General features: G+C 42.2%; 1 protein-coding gene across 2 annotated transcripts in view; it reads right to left on the bottom strand.

Annotated features, from left to right (window-relative positions):
* The window catches only part of fam184aa (family with sequence similarity 184 member Aa), a 68,103-nt gene extending 56,888 nt beyond the window's left edge, over positions 1-11,215 (bottom strand). For both annotated transcript variants that reach the window (XM_005750529.1, XM_013915247.1), the window contains exon 1: positions 10,806-11,215. In XM_005750529.1, the coding sequence (XP_005750586.1) occupies positions 10,806-10,970 (165 nt within the window). In that variant the 5' untranslated portion in view covers positions 10,971-11,215. The remainder of the gene's footprint in view (positions 1-10,805) is intronic.
* Between the last annotated feature and the right edge of the window lie 3,640 nt (positions 11,216-14,855).

The following is a 14,855-nucleotide window of genomic DNA, read 5'->3' as shown; positions in this document are numbered from 1 at the left end:
GCTCTCTTTGAGAGTGAGCCTTGATTCCCAGCAGTAAGTCTGCCGTGGAACTGTTCCTTCAATTATACATGATTATTTTAATGACGCTGCTGTGCCTGCTGCTTTCATCTCCTTCTTTCCCTCCTCTCTCTTTGCTCCCATCCTTTCATCTCCCTTTTTTGTTCTTTATCTCTCCTCCTCTCTTCTCTCCCTTCTCTCTCTTACACTTTCTTCTTTGTCTCGCAATCTCGCAGGGATGAAGATACCTAACATCTCTATTTGTATCTATGGTATAAAAGTGAGACTTGAGTTCCATAAATAATTTCTCACGGAGCAATTGTGTCAAAGTAACCCAGCTGGAAAGGAAATTCTGCTGTGATTAACCACTGATAAAACCTTACTTGGTAATTAGATAGTGTTATTGACTTGGACTGTTAATGAGTGATGAATTTACTGATGAAAAAGAAAAGTCAACAAAGCTTTTCAGCTACATAAATCATTTAGCAAAGCTGTCAAACACTCTCTGATTATGGCTTTTCAGATTTAATGATTTGCAGCTTTTCAATGTTTGGTGTCACCATGAAATAGATGACAGTGTTTCCTACTCATAGACTTTATTTGAGAGCGCTGCCCAGGTGTATTAACTGTGGGAAAAGTATAATTGGCCACTCAAGGAGGCTTGGAAGATACTGCTCAGCTGACAAATGGAATTAGGATAAGCAGAAGAAGATGGATGGATGATGGATGGATGGATGGATGATGGATGGATGGATGGATACTTCTAACCAACTAGCCCCAGCCCATCTTCTATTTTCCTATCAGCAGATGTGCCAGGTCGCTGTTGTGGCAGCCCTTGATATCATTCAGCTGCCCCTCTAGAGAGGCTCTTCTTCTGTTGTAGACTCTTCTCGAACTACTGTGGTGATGACAGTTCTTGCTCAGCTCTTAAGACACTCTGTGAACTGGAAGGCTACTCTAACAGGGGATTTATACTTAAATAGTTAAACTTAGACCGCATACCTTTCTGAAACCCTGTACCATAACATATGCCGTAATCTGACTTAAAGCTACCTAAAAATGTAACTGCACATGATGATGTGCAGGTATAAATGCTGGCAACGGTGGCTGCTACTTGTGTAGACTACACCTTAGTATAAATTAGGTGTAAAAAGAGTCTGTGACAGGTGGCTGGATGGATGGTTACGGATAAGATGGCGCCGAGTATGGCAGCCTCGTCACGAGCTCCCCCAAGCAACAGCTGTTTTCTGTGTTTAATTTTATTTTTACTTTATTTATTTTTTTGCACAACTCTGTTGCTTGTGAAGCTCGCACACAAGAATTTCACTCGCATGTACTGTACCAGTGTACCTGCAAATGTGATGTGACAATAAAAGTGATTTGATTTGATTTGAGGTGGAGAGGTTGTTAACAAGCTGCTATGTTGAGCTCAGTGAGGCTGCAGAACAGAGCAACGACTACTGCACTTACCTGCTGTCCATGAAAGTGGAGTTAGAGCTCATCTACAAGACAAGAATCTTACTGAAGAGGCAGCTGCACATATCGGCCATTAATTTATTGGTCACACAGTACACTGGGAAACACTGATAAAAAATTATTTTGGTTTTGAGGTTAGCCAGAGAACATTACCCATAAGAAGACAGTCTGTGATGAGCTTTCTAGCATTTTCTGCGATTATAGGATGTATTTATTCAGTGCAACATCTTTGAGACATCCAGCCAGAATTAAAAGAAGGCTTCAATTTACACAAGCGTTTGTAGATGTGAGTGTGGATTAAAAAATATGTAAAACTGTCCAACCTAAACTTTTGCCTTTTATTCTATAGCAGTCTCTAAATCTGATATCGATCATGGAGCGGGACCAATACAGGATTTTCAAGACCAAAGCCAATATTTGGCAATTTAAAAAATCTGACAAATCCTTGCTAATATAATACAACAATGCGGGTTAAAAATAATGTAACTGTTGTGTTACAACAAGTCGTGGATTACGCGTGTAATTTTAAGTGTAATCTAAGTGTCCTCTGGTGGACAAACTACATCATCAACATCAACACATAACATGATTACATGGTGGTTCTTCCTTCTATTATTTGCTTTTTTATGATATATGTGTTGATACTGATATATTAATGCTGCCGATATATCAGTAAGGCTCCAATAGTTGATATGACGTGAAACTATTTGACTGCCTGCTCTTACTCTTTAAAAAGACCTAAGATTTTTACTGTAGCTGTTCTGAATTTTTCCACATTAAACAAATCTGCAGCAGTTCAGATTTACAAAGGTGATAAACATTTTGTGCGTGGTTGCATAGAAGCAGACTGTAAAACTTGCTTGGCTCAGATTTTAGGGTGAAAAAGGCAAACACGGTGTGATATGTGTCACTCTCAGAGCACTACAGAATAAACAGACTTCACTGGCATCTGTCTACCACACAGATGCAACCTGACACGCCATAACAAGCTGATTAATGTTTGCAGCAGCAGAAAATGAGGAACTTCCAGCCATGATAAATGTAGCACAACTGTGTGATTTTAAGCAACACACACAGCTGAATACATAACAACTATCTATTTATCTGTATATGTTTAATGTAGCCATTAGGAGGGGGTTGTGGAGTTCATGCACCAGCACTTGTTCCGTGTTATTTTTACCTAACAGGTTCCCAAAGAGAAATGCATGAAAGTGAAGCAGAGCATGCACACGTCCACTGCTGAATATGACAAGTTTGACAACAAAAGGAAGAGAACGACAGCCAATAGTTTCTTCTTTTCTTCTCTGCTGGAGGTCTCACAGGAACATTTTCTGTCCCGAAGCTCCAATCAAAACAAGCCTGAAGGCAATACAACAGCCTGCAGCTACACACAGTTATTCAGTGCTGGAAAAAAACACAAAAACATCATGAAACACCTTTTTGTACCACTTTTACTGTTGCTCATCTCACTCTACTGGCACTACAGTGTGCTTCAAGAACAGCTAGATAGATACACAGTGTATTTATCTCCCATTAACCCAACAGGTGGACTAAACTGCAAAAAGCACATGAGATGCAGAGAAGAACATGACCTACCATGCTAGTTCTAGTTTAGCCTTGATATTTTAACATAATTATTCATAACACAGTGAAAAAGCTCATCTTTCAAAGGCAACACCTAACCCCTGTTAATGGCTCTGCAGCCTCCACCGCAGGTTGTCTGTGAACCCGAGGAAACCTGGGAGTGTGATGGAGAGCAACACCTTGGTAGTGCTTCCAAAAGTAGAGCCTTGGAAGCAAACCATTAATTAATCTTCAAGGGGGTTCACCTACAGAAGCCTTCTATGATCTTTACTTCTTCTAGACCAGGGGTGCCCAATCCCGGTCCTCGAGAGCTACTGTCCTGCAGCTTTTAGATGCATCCTTGTTCCCACACACCCGAATCAAATGAATGGCTTGTTATCAGGCCTTTGCCAAACACGATGGCATGCTGAAGAGGTACATTTGATTCAGCTGTGTTGGAGTAGGGATGCATCTAAAAGCTGCAGGATAGTAGCTCTCGAGGACTGGGATTGGGCAGCCCTGTTCTAGACGTTGTTGACCAAAGTCTCCCTTTCAATCATCCAGGCTCAAGCTGATCGACTAGCTGGACAGGAAAAGGGAACTACAGAAGCTTGTTAACACCACTTTTTGCCCTCTGCAAGCCAAAATTTCAGAGTATTATCTTAAAATAATTTTGAGTTAGGTGTGAATAGATTAAAAAAGTTTCCTGCTGCGTCCTTTTACTCCTCTCGGAGTGGTATAAAATTTACACCTATTAAAGCATCATAGAAGAGTATCATTAAAGTCGATCAGCTGAAATCCACGCAGCACGCGTTAAATCAATCAAACTGAACCGCATCTATCATTACAGACTGTTTAACAGCAAATTCTCCACCGAACAGTAATGCACAGGATTTACAGTCGGAGTCCTCTATCACCGAGGCCTCAAATGTAGAGCTTCTGTGTGCAGGATGGATAAGGGATGATGCTAAAAATGACAGTGGGGGCACCCAGGAGGGATCTCTCTGAGGCTGAAGTCGATCACTATTGATCAAACCGCGGTAGAAAGGTCACTAAAGCCTGGAGAGGAACAACTGCAGCATTTGGCTCTGACAAAACTCTGTTGCGCTGCTCTTGTCATTTTCAGAGGATTACCATCATATGCACTAATTAAAGGATTAATGAAAGCCTGGCTCTCAGATGCGCTGTAGTCTTAATGGGATACCTCTACATTTGAGCTTTTAGTCCAATGTTTTCCTTCACCAGACGCGCCATGAAGTGGCAACACAGGCTCTGTTACCAATTAGCCGACGAGCACAGCGCATTTACTTTTTCCTGGTTTAAAGACACTTCGCATCTGTTCCTTCAGTTTTCATTTCGAAGCTCAGGCGCTCCAAGGACACTCAGCTCACGCACACTTTTCCTCCTTGAGCATCACTAGGCTACATCACAACCTCAGAAACAGAAAGCAAGAACAAAGGCACACTGTGTCTTTGACAGAAAAATGTTTCTGTGACAGCCATAACAGCATGTTACAACCTAAAAGTAAGCCTCGACTGATCCTGCTGTCTGTGGACTGATCCAGGTATCTTTTACATTTTGAATGCACTCCATCCATCCATCCATTTTCTCTTTCTTATCCAGGGCGGGGTTGCAGGGGGCAGCAGGCTAAGCAGAGATCCCTCCCTCTTTAGCCTCCTCCTCCAGCTTATCTGGGGGAACATCAAGGCTTCCTGGGCCAGCCAAGGACTGTAATCTCTCCAGTGTGTCCTGGGTCGACCACGGTGCCTCCTCTTACTTGGAATACCTCACCCAGGAGGCGGATGCCCAAACCACCCAAACTAGCTCCTCTGAATGTGGAAGAGCAGCGGCACTACTCTGAGTCTCCCTCAAATGACTGTACTCTTCATCCTCTCACTAAGGGAGAAGCCAGCCATCCTCAGAGAGAGTGGAGCTGAGAAAGCTCATTCCAGCCGCTTGTATCCATAATCTAATTCTTAGATTAGATTATGACCAGAGCTTTAGATAGTGCCTGAAATGGGATTTAATACATGGAATAACAACACATGAATAGCTTTGGAGGGTGGGGTCGTAGATCAATCGAAGACCAACTGAAAAATGGACAGCTATGCTTTAGGGGTGGGCGATATAAACGATATACGATAGAAACGATAGAGATTTTGACTATACCGCTCTATCGTGATAGTGCATGTTGATGATGTCATCAAGCTGCGCCTGTTTTGGTTGAAGGCATCGCAGCGGCTAAAACCATTATATTATTATATAGCATAATAATTATATAGCAAAGAGATGAAGCACTTTTGAAATATGGGGAAAGCCAAAAACTGCGCTTCCTCCACTTCCGTAACATTGATTCATTAATGTTGAATTCTCTCGCAGCTGTCCGATTCCCATGTTGTTGCAGTATATTAACAACTAATCTTGTATTGTGGATGAATAATCTTAGTTGTTCTCCTGACTGAAGTTTGCCCCGTGTATAGCATCCTGCTATGCGATTGCATTTGTCCCTGACCACCAGAATCCCTCACGTTAACTTTTATCGAGTGGGAAAAAATTTAGCTTTCATCCTCCAGCTTCACTGTGCTAATGTTATGCTAACATAGCTGTGTCGCTAGCAATCACGTAGCACAACATTATATACCAGCTAGTCCAACTTCAGTAACCCCTCAAACGCCACTGCTGTTTAGTTTTCTGTCTTCATTTATGTTGGAAGTGGTAGCAGAGCTGTACATTTTAATTAGTTTCAAAAATCTCTCAGTCAGAACATGCTATGAAATGTTTAGGTTGAAACTAGCGACTTCTAACTGTTAAATTAAATTTAATAAATTCTGTTTTCATGGATGCATGGATGTTAAATTTAATTGTTACACCTGGTAAAGCAGCAATGCTGATGATTTTATTAAAGACGAAAGAATTTAGACCGTTTTTAACTCTCAGTCTTTGTTTGACTTTGGGACCTGAAGGTGACGGAGTTTTGGACCCAGATTACTCCGCGAAGCTCCTCACCACGGCAGTAGTTGCTCTGACAATCCATCAAGCAGTGCGGCTTACCAAAGTTGTACTAAAACATTTTTTAACAGATTTCTGCACGCCCAATTCGATTCGAGGTCATAACCAGAATTCATACATAAGGCACACTCTCGATTTTTGAGAAAATTAAAGGATTTTAAGTGTGCCTTATAGTGTGGGAAATACGTTATACAGAAGAAAAGAATATATCGCGATATATATTGTTACCGCACATGCTTCCAATTATACCGCGATATGGATTTTAGGCCTTATCGCCCAGCCCTACTGTGCTTCATTTTCAGCTCTCGCTTCTCCATGACAGACCTGTAGAGCATCCTAATCACCGCTACTGTGGTCCCAGTCAGCTGTGGGAGGAGTTCGGTGAGGCCATGGAAAAAGACTTTTGGACTGCCTCAGAGGGATTCTGGCAAAGCAGCGCTCTAATAATGTGATGTATAGTGCAAGTGGGACATCATTGACGTCAACTGAGGATACAGTTGGGTGGAGTATTCTGGGAGGACTTAATGAGACTAAAAAGCAATTACGTGACGTTTCTGAACACGTACCTATTTAGCATGTGGCTAAAACAAAACCCAAACCTAATCCTAACCCTGGATGGTTTGCTAGTGTCCTGGTGGACGATAAGAGTTTTGAGAGTTTCAGCCAAATGTGCAGATCAATTCAAACTCTAATTAGCTAATTAGTCCTCAATTCTGACACTTTCACTGCTGTCAGCTAGTTTTTGTAAACTCAGGCTAGATAAATCTTTCAATACTGACTTACGTTTGCAAGAGTTATTGCAAAGCATATTAGCCAAACCCCGACGGGCAATTATGGATTTCTAATAAGTGGTCACTCAATCAAACTAATGTCTAAGCTTCAGAGTTATGAATCATTAGTGTCTGCCAGGCATAAACATCAACCACCAGTCTTATCAGCCAGCCTTCGGTCATTTACCGATTCCTCTATGGCAGCGGTCCCCAACCCCCGGGCCTCGGACCGGTACCGGTCCGTGAGTCGTTTGGTACCGGGCCGCGAGAGTTGAGGTTCAGGTGTGAAATGTATGGTTTTCAGTGTTTTTAGCGTTATTTTGTTATCGTTTTTATCGTTAACTCTGTTTTCCTGGGTCTTTTCAAGTTTGTTATGAATAAATCTTCTCTTTTTCGGTACCGGTAGTAGTTTTATTTTGTTGTATTTATCCGCGACACGTTAAAGGCCGGTCCGTGAAAATATTGTTGGGCATAAACCGGTCCGTGGCGCAAAAAAGCTGGGAGACCGCTGCTCTATGGCATTTTAAACACAACAAATAATTTATTTTGAAGCATAAATTACCTTTGCAACAGCTGAAATCCAATAGCTGTTGTAAATTGGACTGCCAGAACGTAAAGTTAGGTTTAATGTTTTTTCCACTGGACAAACTTTCAATTCTGTTGCCTCTGTGTACCTTTGGTTCCTAATATGTAAAGGTTTTTCACACTTCAAAAGGCATATATGTAATTCGTATATTAATACAAACAGAAGAGATCAGGTGTGTCTGTTGACCACATTTTATGAGTTTTAAGGCCCAACCATCACGATATCCCTCATTTGTGGGTTTTGTCAGTCTCTCTAGGCTACAGTGTAACTGAAAATGTGTCTGTATTTTGGGATGAAGCATCAGTTTCGGATGGATAGGGAAGAAATAGACAAGCGGGGACAGGAGAGGTGTTTTGGAAATATCAGGAGGAAACCCTCGGGCAGACCCAGGACTTGCTGGAGATTATGTTTCTTGGATGACTTGGGAGTATTCCCCCAGAAGAGCTGGAGGCGGCAGCTGGTGAGAGAGAGATGTTGGCATTTCCTTCTCCACCCCTGCAACCAGGTTCCAGATAAGCAGTAGAAAGCAAATGAATGTAGAGCAGGTGTTTCAAACAGAGTCTTTACAATAAATTCTTATGTTTAAAACAGATTGGAGTGTTAAAGAATAAAACTAATGTAACATATGACATTGTAGTGCAGCCTTCAATTTAATCAACGCTGTACTCCCAGAAAAATCCTTTTATAAGAGGTTATATGCACGGCCAGATGTTTAAGCACTGAGGACACAGCTGAAATGATTTTGCACTGAAACGTGAGCTGTTAGCGATGCTGCTCACATCAAGATGATCAATACTTTCTACTAATTTGGTGATGATTTTTTTAATCACCTTTAGACTTTTAGGGTCAAAGCAAATTTTGTGTTCACTGCATCAACAAGTCTGATTATGAGGCTGGATTTAACATCTTAAATGTCAGGTAAAAGTGACATTTCTCATTCTCGCTGATAAAAACAGTTCCACCTTGAGGTTCACAATAGGATTAGACTGGTTTAATACAGCTATTCAAAGCTGTTGCTGTAAGCTCTTGAAAGTAAGTTTAGTGCTCTGCGTGTCACTGTATCGTCTCTTCAGTGAAGATGATGTAATGTTAGGGCAAAAATCAAGCATGTCAGAGCACTGCACTGAATCAGAGCACAGCAGCATATCTACTGTAACACAACCTCATCCTGGATTATACAGTGGATGATTGATGATGAATTTTTGGTAATTTGGTATCATTTTAATTTCATTTCATTGATCTCTTTGCTGATGGTACCGGGTGTTCGATCTTTTTGAGAAATATGCTGCAGCCTGAAAATGGCCCACTTTCCTCGTCTAACGCTGCTGCTGCATGACCCTCATGAAAAGGTAAGGCAATGCAGCACCTGTGAATTTAACAAAGAAGCACAATTGCAAAGACGTGGGCAGTCCTGTGGGCAGAGGCAGAATGACCGAAATACACACAACAGCACTGCTGAGAGCTCGGATTTACTACGTGGACGAACAACACATGAATAGAAACGCTGGGAATGTCTGACTCACTTATCTGAAATTAAAATGTTTCCAAAGAAGAGTAACATATGTGCCACAGATACCGGTAGCCTGCAGATAAACACACACTTACGCACTCACACAAACAAAATAGAGACGCATAAATCTGCCATGACGCTTTCAATTTTTAAAAACGAAAGACACATGGATTCACAGCAGAGGAAGGTGCTATTTGCTTTAAGGGAGGACGGACGATGCAACAAAACAAGCTCTAAATCTGTGTTAAAATCCAAGTTAAACACAGAGGGATTTCTGAGATCTCCTCAGGACAAATCTGACTGGCACTGAAGCTGCGGCTTACTATTATTTTTATGTTTGCTTGTTTTTCTACATGGCAGATGCTGCGCTGGAGAAAATGCCGAGTATCTCTTTCACCATATCTTCTTGAAAGTGTTTAACCAGCTATGCTGGTTAAATCTATTAATACAACAAACTGTTCCGGCTTCAGATCCTGCTCACACAACATGCCGCTTTACACATACTCCAATCTAATTATGCAGCATTGCTTCCCAATTTGTGTAGCTATTAGATCTAAGGAACTCCATCAACACAATCTTTTTTTTCTTCAAAAATAGGCTCATTTGGAAGTTGCTGAAAAAGTTAAACCACCGCTGGCTTGGCTGCAAACATTTTACATCGATTACACAAAATACTTTAAAAGCCTGAGAGGCATACAGATGACAGATTTTGCCAAGCTGCTGTTTTCCAAAAAACTAGGGAAAGTATTTAAAGATCCAATCTGCAAGTTAGAGTTGTGAAGTAAAACATCCCTCAGCCAGTTTGGGATTGATTGCAGGTCCTAAATCTTCTTCGTAATTCAGCCGGCGAGGTGAATCTTTCATTTTCATTTGGATCAATGATTGTGGCTTGTGGCTGTTTGTTTTTTTTAATGTGGGGTGAGGAGCAGGAAACAACCTGAAACCGCATAAACAAACACCAAACATGAGGGGGAAACATGGTGAAGAATAAACAGAGAAAAAGTCCCCGGGTTCAAACACGCAGTTGGATTGCTGACAAAATGTGGACCTTAATGCTGCTGCTGCTCTCTCGCCAAATACATTTTAATCAACCACTGAAACACTGAATTTTAATCCTGGATGTCCACATTTCCAATCTGCCCGATATACTGTGGATATCTGCACAGCTTATCCAACCCTACAGAGTGTCTAATTCCCCGCGAGTATTATGTAAAATCTTCTGTCATCTACTCCTGCTTTTGTCTCTCCTTGATCTGCATAAACAGCTTTGTTTACATTACATCCTCAGCTCCACTCTGACAAAAACCTAAATGCTCTAAAAATGTAGCTGCAACTTTAAATCTCCTACAACTGCAGGGCATAGTATCCCTGAATCCTACCCTGGTGTCAGGTGGACTACAAAGAAAGCAAAAACCTCTGCATCCCTCCGAGATTACATAACTTCTCTCAGTCCTTGGGTACCAGAGGCAGCCCAGTGGTGGCAGAAAACAGTTAAACTGTGGTGGGGAGAGGCTGGATGCACATTAACACATTCCTCTGGGCATTTGGAAAGCTCTTAGCTATCAACACCGATAGGAAAAACAGCCTGGCCACAGAGTAAGGTATACTACCGGCATGCACGAGGGAGTGTGTAAGTACTGCACAGCAATCACAGCCACTGATTATCAACTACCCAGCCTGGGTATTTAATGGTGACCTCTGAACCCTGCAGGCGTGCAGAGCACCTGCTTCAAAATGCCAACACACCAAAGTCAATGAAAAATACAGGAAAAATGAGCGCAATGTTTACAAATGGCATGCAGCACCAGCACAATTATTACACAGTTACACTTCATTTACATGCTCTAAATGACTGAACCACTCCACGGAGCTTCACTCACTCACGTCCACGCACCTTGGTCAGCTGTGCTATCTTCTTGCTCATCTTCAAATGCAGGTCTTGAGTGTATTCCAGCGTTAGGCTCCCGTCGTAGAGCATGCTGGAGGTTGTGCAGGGGGGATATTTGGTGCTGCTAGTCGAGGTGTTGTACGGAGGCTGCCAGCCTGCCCCCGTCGCCATTTTCACCGGGAACAAACCCACACGCGACGCCGCGAAGTCAAATAAAATGGAAGTGGCCTCCGCTGCGCCTCACATCGTCCCGTGGTTGCGGCTTGTGCGGTTATTCTGTCGGTTTCTGTGACGGAGGACGGAGAGCTGGAGCGGCGGAGCGCGAGACCGTTCCGCGGCAACGCATCCTCCAGCACCGCGGGCGCGAGCGCTCGAGATGAGGAGAGTGACGGAGACGCGCGCCAGATGCTCACCCCAGTAGCACGCGCTCAGGTCCGATTGGTTTACCCTTTAATGCAGCTGTGAGTGGCTTGTGTGACTTTTCTCTTCTATCTTTCTATCAGTCCAAGCTGTAATACAGTTCTTCCTCCTCATTCCGGGTTTTAACGTCTATTTTTAGTATTTTATTAATTTTATTACTGTTGTTCTGAAACAGCTGTTTTTCCTGTTAGGTATATATAGGCTGAAGCATAAAAAATTTACACTCTTGCTTTTACAACTTTAAGCCCAAGGGGGGAGGGAGATGCCTTTGGATTTCATTTAGGCTTCACTGGATTACGTCACTCTCGAGAAGCGCAGGCTGTCACTAATCCTGCACTGACATCTGTCGGTGGCTCGTGTGAACTGCGACGCTGTTGCTGTTATTGTTGATGTTATTATTAAAGGATCAGTTCGGCCAATGTTCAGACATCGTGAAAAATTACACCCAGTGTCTCCTGTCCTATGACAGCTGGGAGAGGCTCCAGCGCAGCTTAATTGGATAAAGGCGGGTGAAAAAAGAAGCAGGATGGTGGTTGTGTCAATGGTCGTTTTTATTGTCAAGAATTACTTTCACACTTCTTCCCTGTGCCTTTAATCAATCATCAATTAATCAGGTACACAGGAAAGAAGGGGTGGTCAGGCAAGAGGTGTAAATGCCATCAGTGTCAATCCAAAATGTTAAAACGTTTATTATTCATTATATTTTACTTTTTACATTTATAATTATCATGCCGACTCTTTCCAAAAGCAAGTTTCAGCACTGTCAGCTGAAATGGTAACTTCTTGGGGCACTTATTTGAAGCAGCATCTAAATTAACTTTAACACTGTGCACCAGGGCATATAAACTGCATGTATGAACTCATATCATTTAAAAAATCAAGGTTTTAACAACTTATTTCTCCTGGAGAGTATAATTCTGTTACCATCGTTGCTGTTGAGGAGTTTTCTGGTGTGCTGCGGTTTTACTGGTTGAGGTCAGATTGAACTATATGTGGCCCCTGATCTCGTTTCATGGTTTGTTTGGGTATTTCAGTTTTCATGTTGATTACTGGGAACTTTTTCCACAGACATGAAATCTTATTACAGAACAATTCATTTAGTGTAAGTGCAGCACTGATGATCTGGAGCTGGCTTTCAGGAAAGCATATGTGAAGAGCTTTGACTAAACATGCTTTTCATAGTTTCTTGGGTCATTCTTATTCTCTGTTTGAATATTAGATGCAGTCCACACAGAGAAGGTGGATGTGTATTATAAATAAAATGATTAGATCAAATGGTGGGAGCTTTAGATGTGAAAGGACTGATTATGTCAAAGCAGACACCTCCTAATAAATGCTAGCTTTCAAGTAAAGAAAACAAATAAAAAGCGAAATATCGGCATGGCAACTTTTATTGTTCAAGCTATAAGTACTAGTAGGGCTGTCGCAGCATCAGACAATCATGATAATATATTATTGCAAAGATATGTAGAAAAAAAGATCTTAAAATCATATACAGCATTGTGTCTACTAGGACTAACCCCAGTACGCCTGTTTCAGGCCTGCTCATAGAATAAAATGTCTGAGTGTGCATCAGAAGACAGAGTTGTCTCTGATTGTGCAGCTACCCTTGGAAAAACCATGTTTGTATTGATAAATACTGTTGTGTCAAAACTCATCATTAAGGGACGAGGGGAGGTCATCAGATGTCATCCTTATGGAGGAACGAGTACGTGTGAGCAAATTGTTGCACATTTTTTATCAAGCGTGTTGTTGCTGGTGCATTTTTCTTTGCAGCCATGTGTTGAAGTAGCAGCATCATATCCAGTGACACTAGGATGCTCTGCATGCTGATTAGGAAGTCTGGCTCTGCTCTGGTGACTGCCCCGGAGCCTTTAGGCTTACTTACTCATGGAAGGATGCTACAGCGTAATAGACAACACATCAAATCCCCTGCATGACCTACTAGTCAAATAGCTGCAGTCTTTTCAGTAGGAGGCTCCTTCACTTCTGCTGTAAACTTGCTCTGATATAGAAATTCTTTCCAACCCATTACAGCTAAAATGTATAATGACTTCCCACTGTGCAGGGAGAGGAAGCACAAACCACACTTTGCACACTCTATCTATCCATATCCATCCATCTATCGGATGCTGGGATGTTTACCAGTGAACCTTCATTTTGTCTTCACTTGTATTGATCAAAAGGTTAATATCTCATAGAGCAGGGGTGGGCAACTCCAGGCCTCGAGGGCCGGTGTCCCTGCAGGTTTTAGATGTGTCCTTGAACCAACACAGCTAATTTAAATGGCTAAATGAGCTCCTCAAAATGTCCCGAAGTTCTCCAGAGGCCTGGTTACGAACTAATCATGTGATTCAGGTGTGTTGACCCAAGGTGAGATCTAAAACCTGCAGGACACCGGCCCTCGAGGCCTGGAATTGCCCACCCCTGTCATAGAAGCATCACCATTCAGTCTTTCCACCTAACACATCCTCATTATCCTGGATACTGTTCAGATCTCAGCGGTGGGTTGGAAAAAACCCACCGCTCGGTTTATTATCTTGACTCGAGGGCGTCTGGAGGGTGAGTTTTCATAATATTGGCCAAAACTCAAAACTGTCCACTTCACCAAGGCTGACTTTATGAAGTTGTATCTGACTCAAGCCATAGCTGTGAATTTCAAATCAGTGATATTACTTAAGGGATGTTGGGGATAGTATCATTATTAGATGGCGTATCAGACCTCATCATCTCGTGGATATCTAACTAAACTTTGGCTGCGATTGAGTACAAGACAAAATAAGTCGGTCATAAGCAAATCAAGACCAGGGCAGGAGGCTCACTCGCTCACGCTCACACTGCCTCGATGATGCAAAGCTGGAAAACAGGTGCGATCTTTGCACTGGACGTGGTCTTTGCTGTGTTTTGTGAATGCACAGTTTGACAAAACCACCAAAACAAAATCCAGCAGTAACATAGCCATGTATAATTTATTACACGAGAGGTGCTGTTTAGACTGGAGCAGATCTCACTAAACCAAGCACTGCTGCCAAACAGGTAACATACCGCAGTGCAGACTTGCACTGTACATTCAGATTTCTCTTACAAGCTGGGACCTCAGAGAGCTCACAGCGAGTTTCTTGTGGGCCGTTACACTTGAGAACATTCTTAACCCACCTGTTCTGCACAGAATCAGACTCGCTCACAAGCTGTTAACCAGCTGGTGAACCACTGAACAGCTGTTCTGTTGTACGGATTTTGTTGCTGCTTCTGATTTGATACTCTACACGCTTTCATATTTTCAGACTTCACGGGAGCTTCCTCCGAATCTGGAAACAAGCAAATCATTGCTACGAATTTAGTCCTGATCATCACCCTTAAGTCATCCAGACAACTGATCTCTGTGTGGTGCACTGTCCTTTTTTTTTTCTTCTTTTCTTTTAATTAAAATCCCTTTGATTGTGATAAGAAACACACCATTGCAAGTGAAGAGCTGACTTTTGCCCTAGAGAATAGCTCAGATTTTCCTGTAGATGGCACCCTTGCCTTACTTACACCACTGATGGTCAGGTTTTCAGTGTTTGTGAATGGGGCTGTAATGTTACAGTGTGCTTGTGGTTTATACTCCCAATATCATAACTCAATTCAATTCAATTC

This window comes from Pundamilia nyererei, unplaced genomic scaffold (genome assembly GCF_000239375.1).
Source record: "Pundamilia nyererei isolate P.nyererei 1_Seehausen unplaced genomic scaffold, PunNye1.0 scaffold00276, whole genome shotgun sequence".
Lineage (NCBI taxonomy): Eukaryota > Metazoa > Chordata > Actinopteri > Cichliformes > Cichlidae > Pundamilia > Pundamilia nyererei.
This window is presented reverse-complemented; position numbering and strand designations above follow the sequence as displayed.